Source organism: Amblyomma americanum, chromosome 1, assembly GCF_052857255.1.
Source record: "Amblyomma americanum isolate KBUSLIRL-KWMA chromosome 1, ASM5285725v1, whole genome shotgun sequence".
In the NCBI taxonomy this organism is placed as follows: domain Eukaryota; kingdom Metazoa; phylum Arthropoda; class Arachnida; order Ixodida; family Ixodidae; genus Amblyomma; species Amblyomma americanum.
Window position 1 is genome coordinate 442334224 of NC_135497.1, and position 17578 is coordinate 442351801.

Below are 17578 nucleotides of genomic sequence, written 5' to 3' on the forward strand. Positions count from 1 at the left end.
TTCTTTATGCGTTCATGAAGGCAGAAGCGCCGGCACGCGCATGACGTCTCCAAGCGTAGCCAATGACGGCGGAACACGTGCAGCTCGTGGCGTCGCATATGAGCCAATCGCAGAGCGGAAAAGGCCTCTATAAAAGAGAAACAGCGCAGCCATATTGCCTTTCTCTAGGGGCTCGACAGGCAGTCAAGACGTCCGTTCCGTTGATTGCCAGTTGTGTTTGTGGCCCCGCTATCTAAATGGGGAAAGGAAAGCGCAAAGACAAGAAGAAAAACGACTCAGCTGCTGGACCTCCAGGTGCGTAGCGAATTTCCTTCCGGTTCTGTGGCCTCCGCCGCTGTCTTGTTTGGGTGCTCGATCCCTTTGTTCATCTGGCGTCACATAGTGGTTGCTTTAGGCCTAACCTCGTGGGCTACGATGATTGTGTTCTAAAGCATATTTTTGCGAGAAGGCTGAACGAAATGCACGAGCTTCGTTGCCCGTTTGTTTTCGCTATTATGCACCATCGTTTTTACGTGAGCGTGAGTGACCGTGACTTGAGAGAAAAAAAGAACCTGGTTCGGTTGAGCCGAAGCGACCTCGGCAGCCTTCTAATCGCGTTAAGGTGGGTTCACGTGCAAGCAAATGAGCGAGCAGAGCGATAGAGCGGCGCGTTGCATAGAAGAATTTGCACGTTTATTGAACCTCTTTCCTCTGGCCGTTCGATGCGCCGCGACCGCTCGAAACGGCTTTGTGCGCCGCGGCGGCACAAATTGCTAGCGTTCCCGCTCCTATGTGAAGTGGCCTTTGGACTGCGTACGACTTCGCGTCTCCGGTCCTCGTGGTTCGTACAGTGTCGCCATATGCAACGCCAGTATTGGGCTCGATGCCCTCACGCTGTGACAATAGCCTTGCTTTGTTCGAACAAAGCCCGCACGCTTAGTGAAATCGCGAAGCCTTCAGCTTGCTCAAGCTCCAACCTGCGTTGTGGACAATGCACTCTTTAGATATCATTATTATTAGGCTATTTTGTTATGACAACCAACGTTTTGCATTGATGCTGCAGTCTCGGGAATACTTGATGTTGCGGTAGCATTGCTATACGATAGAATGTATGCGGAATGAAGAAAATTACCAAATTCCAGGCATGCTACGAACGTCAGTGCTAACAGGTTATGTGAAATACCTAACTGAAGCGCATAACCCAATACAAAGGATCGCGTCGCTTCGCTTCACGTCATCTTTTGTTTTTAATTTTTTCTGAGAGGACCCATAAAAGGGGTTCCAGCCGAGCCGCGCATTTGTGACCGGCGGCGCGTTCCTGCCGTGAATGCCTTGCCGAACGTTCGCCTTGCGCACGCGCACTGTTCGTCTCGACGCTCCTCGAGCAAGCGCTGCTGCACGCGTCGCCCGTGCGCCTATGTGTTCCGTCCATGCTGCTGACCTGACACGGGACGGGTGCTGTGGAAGGCTCTTCAGCTTGGTCAGTGCCTTGATCCACGGCACGTTTCCGACCGCTGCTGTCTCGTTTTAGCCCGTTCTTCTTGGTGCACAGCAACCTCTCTGCAGCTCCGCACCCCAGTCCCCTCAGCGCATTTACGATTCCTTTATGGTTTATTTGGGTTTAACGTCCCAAAGAGACTTAGGCTATGAGGGACGCTGTGGTGAAGGGCTCCGGAAATTTCGACCACCTGGGGGTTCTTTACCGTGCGCTGACATCGCACAGAACACGGGCCTCATGAATTTCGCCTCCATCGAAATTCGACCGCCGCGGCCACCGAACCCGCGTCTTTCGGGTATCGTGTTTCTGCTTCATTACTCTGTTACCGCCGCATTTTTGGCTTGGGCTATCCGCATTACCCGTCACAGTGGCTCAGTGATTAGGGTGCTCGGCTACTGTTCCGGAGTACCCGGGTTCGAACCCCACCGCGGCGGCCGCGTTTCGATGGAGGCGAAATGCAGAGGCGCTCGAGTGTTGTGCGATGTCAGTGCCGGTTAAATATCTCCTGGTGGTCAAAACTTTTTCGGAGACCCCACTACGGCACCTCTTTCTTCCTTTCTTTTTTCACTCGCTCCTTCTATCCCTTCCCTTCCGGCGTGGTACAGGTGTCCACCGAGATATGCAAGACGGTTACTGCGTTATTTTCTTTCCTCAAAAGCCAATTTTCAAAAAATACCTCTCCCCGGATTGTGGTCGCTATTTCTCGCGACTGCGTGTTTTTTTGTTGTTTTTTTTTGGGGGGGGGGCTGCCGGGTGAAGTCAAGGCGGCTTAACAGCTTGACGAGTTTGACCTTGAACCGAGGAGAAACCATGTGAGAGCTATGACGTCACTCAGCCGCCACCGTCGCGTTCATTGTGATCATTGGCATTGTCGTTCACGATGTTGCGGACTCCGTCGATTTTGAAGAAAGGAAGGGAATTGGGGAAGCGCGTTTCCCACAGCGAGCATGTGCTGACATTCTCCGTGACAGCAAGCGTTATCCGCTGGAAGAAACGTGCATTCTTTACGCCCGATATATAAATGAAAAAAATTGAAGGCTGATTCGACGGACGGTAATTCGAAAGTTCAGCCCAGGTCTCCGCAAGCCGCCAGCTACCGCTTGGCAGGTGTCGTGTTACGTTGCTAGCCCCCCTCCGGCATCGTCCCGCAGCAGCCGCCTTCCGGCTGTCCTATCCTCTCGCCGTGTCAGGTGGCGCTTCGCTCTGCTACTACGTGCCAACACGTCACCTGTCATACTCCGTAACACGTCATCTGTCAGGTAGCATGTTACAGCGACTACGATGCGGAACGCAGGGACGGGCGAGCTGCGCCCTAAACGGAATGAAACTGAAGAAGTCACTGCAGTTGAACACGAAGCGAAAAGTTTCACCACGCTTGGTAAAACATTCATCGCATAGGCCGGAGAATAACCTTGGGCAACCTTCAGCCCAACCACGTTAGCCGTGTATGACCGTACGTGGTACAGTTATGGCGTCGCTCTTGACCCTTTACCCATGACCTTTAGTTCACCTCTGCTCTTTGACATTGGGTGATACTACGTCTAAGCCATGTCGTGTGTGTATATAATATAGAACGGCCGTGAATGCAGGCGCTGCCATGGACGAGCCTGAGGCACTTTGCAAGCGTCCTTGCTTTTCGCTGAATTCCATGGTTAGCCAAGTTGTTTTTTTTTGTTGTTTTAGAAAATTGTTTTTATTCTCACGTATACAGCTAGACGAAAAGCGTGCGCGTGTGTCTCAAGTATATTGAATGCGCGGCGGGGTTTGTCGTTTGCCGCTTCTTCGTTGCTGTGGGGGGAGGGCTGATCACTTTTGTGTGAAAATTAAGACCCTGCGCGACAGCTATTGCCTCGCACTAAGTTCTTCAGTGCAAGGGCTATACGACGCTGTTTGGGGGAGCTGCATGTTTAGTCGCGTTTAGTCACGGAGCATGCCATTATCGGCTTGCACAGCTGTCTGAGTTGGGACGGCTGTTCCGACCTGTTCTCTCGACCACAGTATACTGAGTTTTCGGTCACTGACCATGTCAACTATGTTAACTGCAGTCAGCTGACCACTTTCACTTGGTCAGAAAACCGAAGATTCATTCTGCTGACCTGACAAGACGGCATTCCATCAAACCATCGACTAAGTACTCTATACCAGCTGTTTTTTCCCGTTGAGCAGACAAGGGAAGGGACGAGAGGGGCTCGTTAAGAAATACATGACGCAAGCCAACAGTGACCGAACCAAGGAGCATAGGGATATTTAAAAAAAAATATTTTGTGGTGTTCATCAGTGGGGGCTTAATATGGCAATGACTTTTTAAATAGTCTCTTTGCGACCTTAAACCCCCATAAAAAGCGAAACTTTTTAAAGATAATTCATTAAAAAGCAGAAGAAAAACAACCACATGCCGCCGGTGGGATCCGAAACCCACGACCTCTGAATTTCGCGTCCGGTGCTCTACCAACGGAGCTCCGGCGACGCCTGTCCAGTCTTCTGCTTTCAGCAGTGTATATATGCGTGTCGTAACGATCGATATGATCGCAAACGCAGCCGATATATAGAGCCGGCGTTAAATGGGCATTTTCGGCTCGCAGCAGTGCCTTCGGCCAGCGGTGGCAACCAAGCCACACCTCCTGCTCCGTCGCCCGCCGGTCCCTCGTGGGTTTCGTTCGCGCAAGCACTCCAGCAGGGCGCCGCGGCCAGCCCGCAGCCGCGCGCCGTCAGCGGCGGCCCGACCACGGCCGCGGATCCCAGCGCTCACCCCACCGCTCAGCCCAGCGCCTCCCGTCCCAGCTACGGGGCCGCCGCCGCCGCGGGTTCCGCCAAGGTAGCTTCCAGCAGCCCCCGGCCTGCATCCGCAGCAGCCGCCGTGAGTGGCACTCAGCCGGCAGCAGCTGCCCTACCACCGTCGCCACCAAGCACGCCGCCCGTCGCGGTGACACAGCCGACCCCCGCAGCTGGCGACCAGGCCACTTCAGGCGACGTTGTCAGGATCAAGGTGCGTACTGTTTTCCGAAAAGGGCTTCATCTTGAGCCATGCCATGTAGTTCGTTTAACCTCGTTATAAGGAAGCTGAAAGTTCGTTCACGGCTGTTGCTTCGTTATATGCACTGTTGAAGGAGCTCCCGAGGGGAATCGTAATTCCTTCGTTATATTCATTATTTCGTTATAAACCATGCTGTGCATCTCGTTATGCCAGCGCTCCAAATACATTTGAACCTCTTTACAACGAAGTTGAAGGTTTCCGGCGGTTACTTCGTTATAGCTGTAGCTTCGTTATAGCCCCTGATGGCCGAGCTTCCACGTGCAATCATAATTTCTTCGTTATATAAGTTGTTTCGTATTAAACCGCTTCGTTACAAAGAGGTTCAGCTGTTAGCTTCAAGGCAAGAGGAAACCTCACCTCTCCAAAACATCGACTTAAGTGGACGGTACGAGAACCGAACTCCGGTATAATACAACTGAAGAAAGAAGCGGCATGTGCCTCTCGATAGAGGCCCTCCAGCCAATGGCGTCGACTGGTTCCCATGACGTCATGGTTACTCAATCCTCTTGGACCTGTGTGACATCTCAGGGAGTGGCATATGAAAGGATATGAACCACCGCTTGATCAGATTGACAGCGGCGCCCGGAGAATCGGCCGACGCCGTAGGCTGCAAGGCGTCCTTTGAAGTGCATCCGTCGCTTCTTTCTGGAGTTCCAGCCGACTACAGGGCTTAGTTTTTACTGCTGAAAAGTGCTGTGGGTAGCAAGCATCGTGGTAGTGCATGACGTATAGGGCGCTCTGGAAGTGAAACGTAAGATTTAGCTGCTGACAATGCCTAGTTCGAGAACAACATTTCGGAACCGCTACGGGTTCCTTGGTCAACAATGAGGAGGACAAGGCGAGTGGCTGAAATTTAAAACCGAAGTTTGTGACGTAAAGACCGTACTTAAATGAGTGGTTCGAATCAGACCGGGCAGCTGCAATACATTTCGATGGAGGCGAAGCGCTAAGGCACCCCTGTGCTTTGCGATGTCAGTGTACAATAAAGATCCCCAGGTGATTGAAATTATTCCGGAGCCCTCCACTACAGCACCTCTTTCTTCCTTTCCTCTTTCATCCTTTCCTTTTTCACTCCCTCCGTTTTCCCTTCCCTTATAGGGTGTTTCATGTGTCTGCCAATATGTGAGAAAGATACAGCGCCATTTCCTTTCCCCAAAAATCAATTTTCAATTTTCAGTTTCTTCTGTGAGGTTCAGGGCCTTAGTCTCACCTGGATAAAGGGTGGCTCAAGCAATTGGTGCGTCATAAGGTTTAGCCTTGGAGTTAACTACTTATACGCCGGCGGCCGAGTGTTTTGTTGCCAGCGTATGAAATATTGTTTTTAAAGTGAAAGCTTTACTGGCCACAGGTTGAGCAATTTTGCATGATTCCTGGAGAGCACGTGGAGCAGTAATGACACATGGCATTTCTCTCTTTCGCTCTCTACCCACTACTGTGCATGCCCCACTAGTAGCACTGAGCCACAGGTGTTCCACCTGCCTTTCCTCAAAATCCAACTTTCAATTTTGTTTTCTCTTTCCTCTTTCCCTCCCTCCTTTATCACTTCCTTCTTGGGGTGGTTCGGGTGTCCACTGAGATATGTGAGATGGTTACTGTGCGATTTCCTTTCCTCAAAAACCAAAGAAAACAAGTTAGTGGAAGGACTTGGTAGAGTTCATTGGAGTTCACAATTTTGCAAAGACCATTCATTTTCACGAACGGAAAGGCGCACAACCAGGAAAGGCGCACAACCGGCTCTGCGGGACAGTGGAGAGCTCAATCTCGCTTCCCCTTTGTATATCCTGGGTTAGCTGGGCTTATCCAACCCGCCGCGGTGGCTCAGTGGTTAGGGCGCTCTGCTACTGATCTGGAGTTCTCGGGTTCGAACCCGACCGCGGCAGCTGCGTTTTTATGGAGTCAAAACACTAAGGCGCCCATGTGCTGTGCGATGTCAGTGCAGGTTAAAGATCCTCAGGTGGTCGAAATTATTCCGGTGCCCTCCACTACGGAACCTCTTTCTTCCTTTCTGCTTTCACTCCCTCTATCCCTTCTTTTATGGCGCGGTTCAGGTGTGCAGGGATATATGAGACAGATGGTGCATCATTTCCTTATCCCAAAAAGCAATTATTATTATTATTCCTATTATTATTATTATTATTGGGCTAATCGACATTAACTTTTCTGGCGGGAGGGGGGGGGGCGGAAGGAAATGGTGCAGTGCCCCCAACCGCCCCCGTAAGGGAAGGGACAAGGGTGGGGGGAGTGAAAGAAGAAACGAAGTAGTGCCGTAGTGGAGGGCTGAGGAATAATTTCGACCTCCTGGGGATCTTTAACGTGCACTGACATCGAACAGCACACGGGCGCCTTTCGCCTCCATCAAAACGCAGCCGCCGCGGTCGGGTTCAAACCTGCGAACACCGGGTCAGCAGCCGAGCGCACTAAGCACTGAGCCACCGCAGTGAGTGCATTGTCTTTTTTATTCACGCGTTAAATGCGCGTTCGGGGAATCCCGAACGTATAGGCAGCCGGCGGTGGGGCCGAGTGGGTAGGGCTGGCTGAACAGCGCCGACCTGTGAGCATGAAAAGAGTGATGAAAAGATATAGAAAGGCTCGAAGACGCTGAAATTTAAATTTTGACTGCACATACCTTCGCTTGCACAAAACATTTTAAACATTGTCACTGGAGAATATTCTTGCTCAAGCGCTGTCCTTCAAAGGGCTCGCTATAATGCACGGGGTGCAGGAGGCTTTTTCTATTAAGACTCACCGGAACCGGTCCTGCGCTGTAGTGTAGATCGAAGACCATTCGGCCAAACTTATGTGACGCTCAACACACGAAACAGTGCGTCCATACTTAATTGTTCATGCTCTGCTCTAATTACCTCCAAACACGGCGCAGGAGCTCGAGCGAACCCTACCCTCTCACTTCCCACGGCGGCCAGCCCACGGCCAGCTGGGCCGGACCATACAACTTCTTGCCAACCACTTCAGCATCGAGATACCGACTGGCAGCGTCTACCACTACGACGTCGACATCTCCTCGGAAACTGCCAAGGAGACCAAGGTTCCTGAGCAGAAAAAGTACCGATGCCTCAGTACAAAGATCAACAGGATTGTCATCGAGCTCCTAGTAAAGAAGTACCGGCAAGACCTGGCCAACTGCATCCCGGCTTTCGATGGCCGCAAGAACCTGTACACGCGCCGCCAGCTCAACTTCCGCGAGCGGACATTCACAGTCGACCTCGAGGAAGACCAAAGATCCCAGAAGTTTATAATCAAGATCCAGTACGCGGCCACAGTGAATCTGGACGCCCTGCATGGCGTCTTCCAAAAGCGCGTACAAACTGTGCCCCAGGAAGTCCTCCAGGCTATAGACATCGTCTTGAGGCACAGCCCCTCGATCAACCTTGCACCGGTTGGACGCTCGTTTTTCAGACCGCCGGGACCCAACGAGCACAATGACCTCGGAGGAGGCCGGGAGGCGTGGTTTGGCTACTACACGAGTGTTCGACCCGCCCAATGGAAGCCCATGCTTAACGTCGACATGTCAGCAACAACATTCTACGAGTCGCTTCCACTGGTCGACTTCATGTGCAGGTTCTTAAGCGACAGCCGTCGTGTGTTGACGCCCGCAGACTTCCGGTCATTGCGCGACAACCAGTACGTGCGCCTGAATAGGGAGCTCAAGGGACTCCGTGTCAAAGTGACGCACCTTCCGTACCCGCGCAAGTACAAAGTGGTCAAGATCACGAGGGAACCTGCGAAGGAAATCTATTTTGAATCAGAAGGTAGTCAGATCTCCGTCGCCGACTACTTCCAGAGCCGCTACAGGCGCTTGTCGTACCCGAACTTCCCTTGCGTGCAGAGTGGCAGCCCGACGCATCCGGTCTACATTCCTCTGGAGGTGTGCGAGCTGGCCGAAGGCCAGCACTGTCGGAAGAAGCTCGACGAGAGTCAGACCGCCGATATGATCAAGCGCACGGCCAAGCCGCCAGCCAAGCGCTTCCAGAAGATTCGTCAGTCTGTGCGCGACATGGTCAGCAGCTCGGACAAGTACCTGCGAGAGTTCGGCGTCAAGATCAACACTGAGCCCACTCAGGTTGTGGGCAGAGTGCTCGACCCGCCATCTCTGGTATTTGAGAACAACACCATGTGCAAGCCGCGCGACGGTACGTGGGATCTCCGAGGGCAGCGCTTCTACAAGGCGATGTCCATGACAAAGTGGATTGTTCTCAACGTGAGCCGCTTCGCGCACAAGGATTCCCTGGAAAACTTCATCAGGATGCTGATCCGCATCGGCCAAGAACTGGGCATGCGCATTGCGCAGCCGCTTGCGGTCATCACGTTCGACACAAACCGCCAGCCCATGCGGACCGTTCTCACGGAGCAGCGCAAGCAGTACCCGCAGTTGGAGATGGTTGTGGCAGTGATAACAAAAGCCACGAACTACGCTGAGATCAAGCAGGTGGCAGAGACTGAGCTCTCTCTGCGCACACAATGCATCTTGGACAACAACGTGGTCCAAAAGTGCAACGCAGCGCTCATCCAAAACCTGTGCCAGAAGATCAACGCCAAGATGGGCGGTATCAACAATAGTCTCCTGATGCAGGAGAAGCCGAAGCTGTTTCATAGGCCCGTGATCGTCATTGGAGCAGACGTGTCGCACCCATCGCCTGGAGACAAGGTGAGGCCATCCATCGCCGCGTGCGTCGGAAGCCTAGACACTGTACCGTTCAAGTTTCACGCCACCATTCGGGTACAGATTGAAGACTCCAAGGCTAAGACGCGTGTGGAAATCATTAGAGACCTGAAGGACATGATCAAAGAATTGCTACTGGCTTTCCACCGCGCCACCAGGCACAAGCCCGAGCAGATCGTCTTCTACAGGGACGGAGTGAGCGAGGGGCAGTTCTTGGAAGTCCGTAACTATGAGGTAAGTAACTGCGCCTACTACTATACTGTGCCCACTAAACGCTCATCTTGTTAAGACAGTTTTTCCCGCATTCAATGTCACTAGTGTCATTGGATAACCTTTGTCTTTGGAGAAGCCGACTAGCTGTGCATATACGTAACGACACCGAATTGATCTCCACAGGGATATAATTTCAGGACATCCAGGATATTCATTTCTGGAGACGTCTTGTCGGCGTTAGTTGACCTCAGCTTGATCGTTTCTCTTCAAAAGGTGGTAAACATCCAAGACTGAGGCCTCTGGCGCGGTTTTGTACGTATCCGCTCCGCCTCTCATCCTTCTTACGCACGGGCGATTATAACTGCTGTGCAGTTGACCGTCCGTTGAGCTGAACGACAGTTCGAGGTGTTATACCCGTGCCACACGGTCAAGTTTTATGTCATTAATTACTTAGTAAATCAATTTTTAACGCAATTGGCGCGGTGCCACACACTTGTATTTAATGACATTAGACAGACTAACTGGCGTTTGCGACCTTCTGAGTTCGCCACACCTCATTCGCCCGAGATCTGTATACTCTTTTCGCCATTCCGCATGCGGAAAGACATGCAACTTTTTTGTGTGAAGTCACTACCCAGAGTATAATCGTTTATTCATAAACAACACTATTTTTAATAGGAATTCATATGTACTGTTATCCTGTGAGCTGACACACGAGTTCTACTTTTACACACTTGTCAAGCAAGAACAGTGGCATTTTCTACAAAATAATTTTTATATTATATTTGAAGGGCATTGCTGTTATACTTTCTCATTAACACTGCTTATATTCAGGGCTTTTTTTTACTGCCTTGAAGGCGGTATCGTCACCGTGACTAGCTAAATTATTTATTTACTTATATACAGATACCTTATAGGCCTCTGGAGAGGCATTGTGTAAGGGGGCGATACAGAAGTTAGTGAGAAATAGGCCAGAAATCCAAAAATCATATTAAAAGTACAGCAAAACACACAAAAAACAGGTGAGTTCAGATAAGATATCGCAATTCATTAACAGGGATAAAAGTGAAAAAACCACTCTGCTTCATGAAACAAAAACAGGAGAAATGCACGAAGATTTATACAAAAGCCAAAGAAAACATATCAGGCATAAATGAGCAAAGCTGCGCATCACGAAACCGAAGAGGCAATAGTCTCAAGCTGCTGAAAACGAAGTTGTACGAATCCTGAGTATTTAAATGACGTGCTAACCGTTATCAACGAAATGTTTGGGTAGATCTTCGCGAAAGGGGTCTTGATGAGCCTGCAGGGCGGTGCAGTCCGGAAGATCGTTCCAGAGACGAATGGCACGCGGGAGTGACGAGAAGTTGAAATCATGTGTGTTGCCATAAATTCGGCATAGCTGCAGTTATAAGTAGGAGGGACGTTGTAGATGTGCTGGCGGTGAATCAGTGGCATAGACGTATTTGTGAAAGATAGATAAAAGGGCAGTCTCGCGACGAATTTGCAAAGGATGCATGGAGCGAAAGTTTGATCTTCAGTTGGGTTGCACTGGACCGATAACTGTAATTTTGCCAAAATGAGACGACAAGCCCGATTCTGGACAGCTTCCAACTTCTCTATTAGATATTTCTGATAAGGTGACCAGATGGATGAAGTGTACTCTAGCTGCGGTGCTACAAAAGTAATATAGGCTTGTTTACGCATGTCAGGGGTAGTGCATAGCAGGTTACGGCGAAAGAAAACTAGTGACCGGGAAGCATTAACGAAAGTGGTGGATGTGTGTTCAGCCCGAGAAAAGTTTGGTGAAATATGGACGCCTAGATGCTTATACTGCGTATTCCGAGCCAATGTATCGTTAATATTGCGGTATGGAAAATTCGAAGTTGCGCATTTTCGGCTAAAAGTAATTATATTACACTTAGAAATGTTTTGTCATTAGACACGTTTTACACCAGTCGTTTATGCAATCGAGGTGACTTTGAAGTACAAGGTGGCCATTAGTAAATTTTATTGGTCAATGAATAATGCAGACGTCAGCAAATATGTGTATCTAAGATGAGATTGTTGCTGGCAGGTTATTAATGTAAATTATTAATAGTAATGGACAGAGGAGGCTTCTAGCGCCGCGCCCGATGTAACATCGCAAACAGGAAATTAATACTTGTTAACAACGGTGTACTGCTGGCAATTAGAAAGAAAACTACGGACCCATGACAGAGTTGAAGAATGTAATTTAAGCGCACAAAGCTTAGATATTTGTCGGCAATGTTCTACCCGATAAAATTCTTTGGCAAAGTCCAAAAAGGTGGAAGTGGGCAGTTTTCGTGCGAGTGTTTGTAGCCACTTTTGAAAACCGGTACAACCTTTCCTATTTTTCAACCGGTGGAAACCTCACCTGTAGATATTGACTGCTTAAAGATATGAAGGAAGATGATTTTGGAGACAGAAATGGCATTTCTTTAGTATTTTGAATTGATTTATTCAACACCAGAAAAAGAGGGTACTAGGTTATTTATCAGGTGTACTAAGCCATCAAGTGTAATGTCAACCGGCGCCATGTACGGGTAACCAAAATCAGGTACATACGAGACGTTAGGATTATCTTCTTGGGTGAAAATATATGCGAAAAACGAGTTAAATGCTTTAGGACATTCAGCATCGAAGTAGGGGGTGCTGTCAATATCATGTATTGATATATCATTACTGACACTGTTCGGACGTATTGTTTTGAAGGACTTGCTTTTATTGTTCTTAAGTAGCGCACGAAGGGCTTTTTGAAAAAAAAAATTTTTCGTCACAAAGGCCAGAACAACAGAGGTTTAGGTAGGTTTTTTTGTACAGCCGTTTTTTTCTTATTTCTCATGCATTGATGCTTTCTTGTAAAGCAAGTGTTAGGTTTATGATTTGATAGCGTGATAAGCGGGACATGTTTGGCTACTATTTCGGCGAGCTTGCCTCTAAATTGAACCCGCGGTTATATTCTACTGACTTATATTGAAAAGAGGGTGTCAGAATATTATCAGAAAACATTTGAATTTCGTCATTTATTGGATTGTAATCTCCTCTGTTTAGTTGCGAATCAGTAATGTCAATAAATCTGCCAATAAATAATAATGTCGTTAAATCTGGACGTGTAGCGCCAGCTCCGAAAATAAGGGCATATGCAAACTTAAGGCTACAAACATCTAGAATGTGCGCGTGTGGCACGGGTAATAAAAGGCAGCGCCACCTGCTGTTGAGATCTCAGCTCAGTGGAGATACGCAGTGGGACCAGTCTACTGACCCGCTGCATCGGCCGAGTCGGCGGCATTTCCGGCTGCCACATCTTGCTATCTTGGCTAATATAAGTACAACTACAACTTCCATTATAGTCGGATACAACTCAAGAACCCAGCAACTCAAGAACCCTGAATGGACTGTCTTGCAGCCAATGGCATAGACCAATTCTCATGAGCCTGCTTGGGTAACCACGTGGCGAATGCTAGATGAAAGGGGTTAGTCTCCCCCCTCACAGGGAAGACTATTGTCACTGCCACGGCGCACACCGCATTGTCAGCCTTGAGAGTTCGTGATGATAAGCCGAAGCCATTGGCTGGAAGGGGGTCCTTTTACGGAGAAAATCGGCTTCATTCCTGAGTGTATCCGACTATATTCGGATTAGTGTAGCCAGAAAAAAAAGCCCGCGAAGTGGCACCAGTAAAACAACGGCTGAGCGGTGAAGCCGGACGTTCCTGTACTGAATTTTTTTTTGGCTCTGTGTGGTTGTTCACTACAGGTATACTGAAACGCCAAGCTTGCACAGAAATTTTTGTTGAGTGAAGTCAACTAGGTGGTCAATGCGCACAGTTAGGTGCAAACCGATCACGTGATCCGGAATGTGGACCGCGTGAACTCAATTTAGAGGAGTATGCCGAGTAACTGCAGCCGACTGTTATTCATTTAGGCGTCAGTTGGAAAAGCTGCACTTCCGTTGAACTGAACGGTAGCTGAAACGGCTCGTTTAACCAGAGTACAACCGATAATAGCATTGCTTAAAAAAACGGTGATCTTCGCCGTACACTCTTTGTGAAACGACAATTGTATAAGATACGACAGCATAGTTCGTGAACATCCAAATTGTTTGGTTTACATTCTGAACTAGGCAGATATCGTGATGATTCGAATGGCCTTTCAGCCTTGACCGACATTTTTTGTTTCCGCTCTCAAATCTCGCAGGTGAGCGCCATCCGGCTGGCGTGCAAGGAACTGTCTCCCAACGAGACCTACGAGCCAGCAATTACTTTCATCGTGGTCCAGAAGCGGCATCACACGAGGTTCATGCCCGCCAACGACCGCGACGGCGTGGGCAAGTGTCGCAACGTCCCACCAGGCACGACCGTAGACTCGGTGGTCACGCACCCGCTGGACTTCGACTTCTTCCTCTGCAGCCACTTCGGCATCCAGGTAGGCGTCCTCTTCTCCGCTCTTGTTGCGATTGTCAGCGGGAAGAAATGGTCTGCGGTGTTTTCGTTTATGAATTTGCGGAGGAAATAGTCCGGGCGCCGGCATCGCCAAAGTCGTGTCGCGTCGTTAATGCGCTACAAATTCCAGGAGCGCCTGCGGTGTAGGCCTTCCACATCTTGAGGAAACGGAAGCATGGTTTTCGAGATCACCTACGCGCGAAACTGTGATGGAAGATTTCCGCTTTACATTGAGTCCATCAGGAGCGCTGTGTGTGACTGTGTCGTCATCGTTCACCTTTGGGGAAGCGGTATCGGAAGTTGCGCATGGGGGGCCTCTATGGCCAGTGCTCAGTGATGCTGTCATGTGGATATGGTCATTGGTTTTTATTCTCGAGGTGGCGTCTACTGAGCCATGATTGCAGAAGGTTGGGTGAAAAGAGAAGCGCTTGATGTTTAGCTCGTACGTAAAAGATGGAAGCGGCTTTTAAGTCTAAAAAAACGGTCAAAAATTGATTTTTGTTTAATTAGTCGTGTCGGCTTGTATGCCTCGGTGTTTATGCTGTCCCGAAGTCGGGACACCGACATAGATGACGATGACCGACCAATGCGCTGATGACAGCCAGCCAGGAAATAGTTATTCACTGTATTTATTGGCGCGAGGGCATCTAAGGCCAGATAAAGCCGGAAACATGTTGTGCATGCGGCATTAGGAGCAGGGCAAGTGCATGGGTTGCTCATGGGCACTGCCGGTTTTTGTATATTGCGTTTAAACACTGTCCTTCCCACGTAATGGCGCATTTAAACCGCAAACACCACGCCACACCACATCGCACCACAAGCAGGACCACACCGCACCACCACATACCTCGACACGACGCGACACAACATGACACGGCCCTTGGAATTCTCGCATGTGAATAAGTGTACTCCTCGGCGCACCCGCAGGGCACCAGCCGGCCGGCCCACTACTATGTCGTGTGGGATGACTCCATGTTCAGCGCGGACGACCTGCAGAAGCTCAGCTTCTACCTGTGCCACACATACTCCCGATGTGCAAGGAGCGTGAGCATCCCGGCCCCTGTGTACTACGCGCACCTGGCCGCCTTCCGTGCAAAACACCACATCGCCAGCAAGCTGGAGACGTCCGGCGCGGTCAGCCAGTCGTCTGAGGGCGGCGGTGACACAGTGTTGACCACTGCCCAATACGTGGAGGCCGTCAAGGTGCTGCAGGAACTGCAGGCCTCCATGTACTTCGTGTAATGGAGGAGGTTCTCCGCTGCCCCTGCATTCCGGTTACGGTGAGCCTGGAGGCGCACCACTGACGTCATACCCAACAGTTCTGGAGAAAAGCAATCTGGAACGGGAAAACGTTTAAAGGCATTTGCAGGGAGGGTGTTATATAGGGTATAGGGAGGGTATTATGAGCGCAGTGTTCCTCATATATTGTAAAATTCTACTACAACGATCAATATATCCCCAACCTACCGCCTGCAGGCTTGCATTTTTTTTTGCTTTTAACGTTTTTGCTACAGTCCAAAGTGTTCCTCATTGGTTTTCTATTACAGTCATAACTGCTCGATGCGAGCAATGGAAACAGTATAAAAGGAAGATTTTTCCAGATATCGGAAGAATGGGCCTTGAATATTTCAATACCAGAATCTTACACTTTCCCAAATTTCATTTTTTTTGTCGAAGAATGTTGGACATGTGCGCAAGACGTAGAGGACAAGATATACGTGACACGCAGTGGACATCTTCTCCCGGCCCTCTTGGCGTTGCACTGTCGTGTGTTCAAGGCGCAGGTGAAGTGGTATGCATGGGATGGACGATAAAGATCACCGCTTTACGAATGCCGTATAGCAACATTTTTTAATGCGTTTTGTTGTAGTGAGAGACGACTTAACTGTTAAGTGCTGCTCCGCCCACATTAGGGCCGCTGCATTGAATTCCTCCACGAGGAAAAAATTAATCGGTTATAAATTCGTTTTGTGTTACCGAAACTAGAAGTTTACCACCAGACGAAATTAAAAACGAGAGAATTTTGATCCAAATTCTATGATCGGAACTTAGAGTGTTTCAGTTTGGTTCATTGTAAGCTACACATCACAGATGCGCAACTGAATAGGAACATGAACACAAAGCGCTTGCCCTGTGTTGTGTGCCTTTCACGTGTTTAATTGCGCTTAGTTCAGCTGTGCATCTTCTATGAGCGCACAACCAAAATTTTCCGTTAAATATATATGCGCCTAATATGCTTTTTTTTGTCGTCCTAACAAAATGTTATTGACCACTGTCCGGCGATATTTTCTCTTTTTCTCGCTGCCTGCGCCCCGACTTGCTATACTCATATATGCTGTATGTATTGCAGGCAGAGAAGAACCTGAACTGAATTTAACCGGCTTTCTGCACCTTGAGAGCATTTCATAGCTGCACAAAAATGCGATCTAACTTTAAAAACCGCAGCCTTCGCGACGTTCAACTGCATAGCCGTCAGCTAGTTGTCAAGCCCCGCGGGTGTCCCTTTGCGATAGATAGAGCGAGAAGCCCTTTAATTTAAACAAGAGATTTTAGCTCGTATGCTACACTCTAAACACAAACAAACGCCTATATGGGAGTAAGAAAGAGAGTAAGCTGCCTCCTAGCGGATAGGACAGCTTACTTCCCTTTCTTACTCCCTTTTTACTCCTTTCTGTTTAGAGCATACTCTACATGGGGAAGAGTATTGTGGCGAAAATATCGTAAGGCGAGAAGCGCGGAAAATATCTATATAGCAGAAAAAGAATAAAAAAAACAATAAATATAATCTAAGCATAAATGGGCAGTCAATTTGCGCTGAGGTACATGGACAAGTAATGCTACAAGATATTAAATGGTGATGCGCAGTATGTCCTAGAAAGGGGCTATCAGTGTTCACTGCATGAATAGTGCATATTGGTGAGACTTCAATTCATAGCGGTGAGTTGTTTTCTATTTGCCTATATAGGCGACATTGGCCTTTTTTAGCGGATGCATGGATCTCGGAGTTCGTTCTGTGAGATCGCTGTATATGCCATTTGTCACTGTTTTTCAGCATTCTCTATAGATACCAGTGTGATGAACATAGAGATCAAAAATCTTTCTTTGTGATCGGAAACAATCGCAAATAATCGGAGACTATGAAATAACGGATTTATTTTCATGGAAGAGATGTATTATCAGTATCTTTCAGTTGTAGCTCCGCAAGCCTGGTATGAGCAACTACTAATCGGTGGTTTTCGTTGTTAGAGGCTCGGGCTGGCTTTGATTCAAATTCGACGGAACAATTTCCAGGTTAGCGTAAGTCAGCCAAGCCGCCACTAATTGCACCTTTTGTTTTCTTGCAGGCTCGCTAGGCGAAGGATTTCCTTGGTTTTGTTCTTTCATGTGCTGTCCGAAGAGTGCGGGAGCCTACATTGTTGTTTGCTGTTCTTGTGCCTTGAAATCTATTAAGTTCTAATAAAAAAAGTCGATAAAGTTGGCCGTTACATGAGGTTTCCTTGTCTTGCAGTCACTGGCGCTTGCATTGGCCAGCGTTGTCCGGATCCAGTCTTTTCAACTACAACACATGCTAAAAAAGTGATAGGGTTTTGAAACGTAGTTAAGCCGAGTAGAGGTGCGAAAGCATGTGTTTGGCTAGGTTGGCTCAAGGTTTTGCTTGGCTGGTTGTGTTTTGCTTTGCTGTGATATTGGGCTAAGGTTAAGCTCTGAAAGAG

The 17578-nt window shown here is 48.9% G+C and overlaps 1 protein-coding gene across 1 annotated transcript in view; it reads left to right on the plus strand.

Annotated features, from left to right (window-relative positions):
• LOC144125455 (protein argonaute-2-like) overlaps window positions 1-17578 on the plus strand; it is an 89480-nt gene that overhangs the window by 20899 nt on the left and 51003 nt on the right. Inside the window, exons 3-5 of the mRNA XM_077658836.1 lie at window positions 4060-4463; window positions 7390-9423; window positions 13621-13848. Coding sequence (XP_077514962.1) covers window positions 4060-4463; window positions 7390-9423; window positions 13621-13848 — 2666 coding nt within the window. The remainder of the gene's footprint in view (window positions 1-4059; window positions 4464-7389; window positions 9424-13620; window positions 13849-17578) is intronic.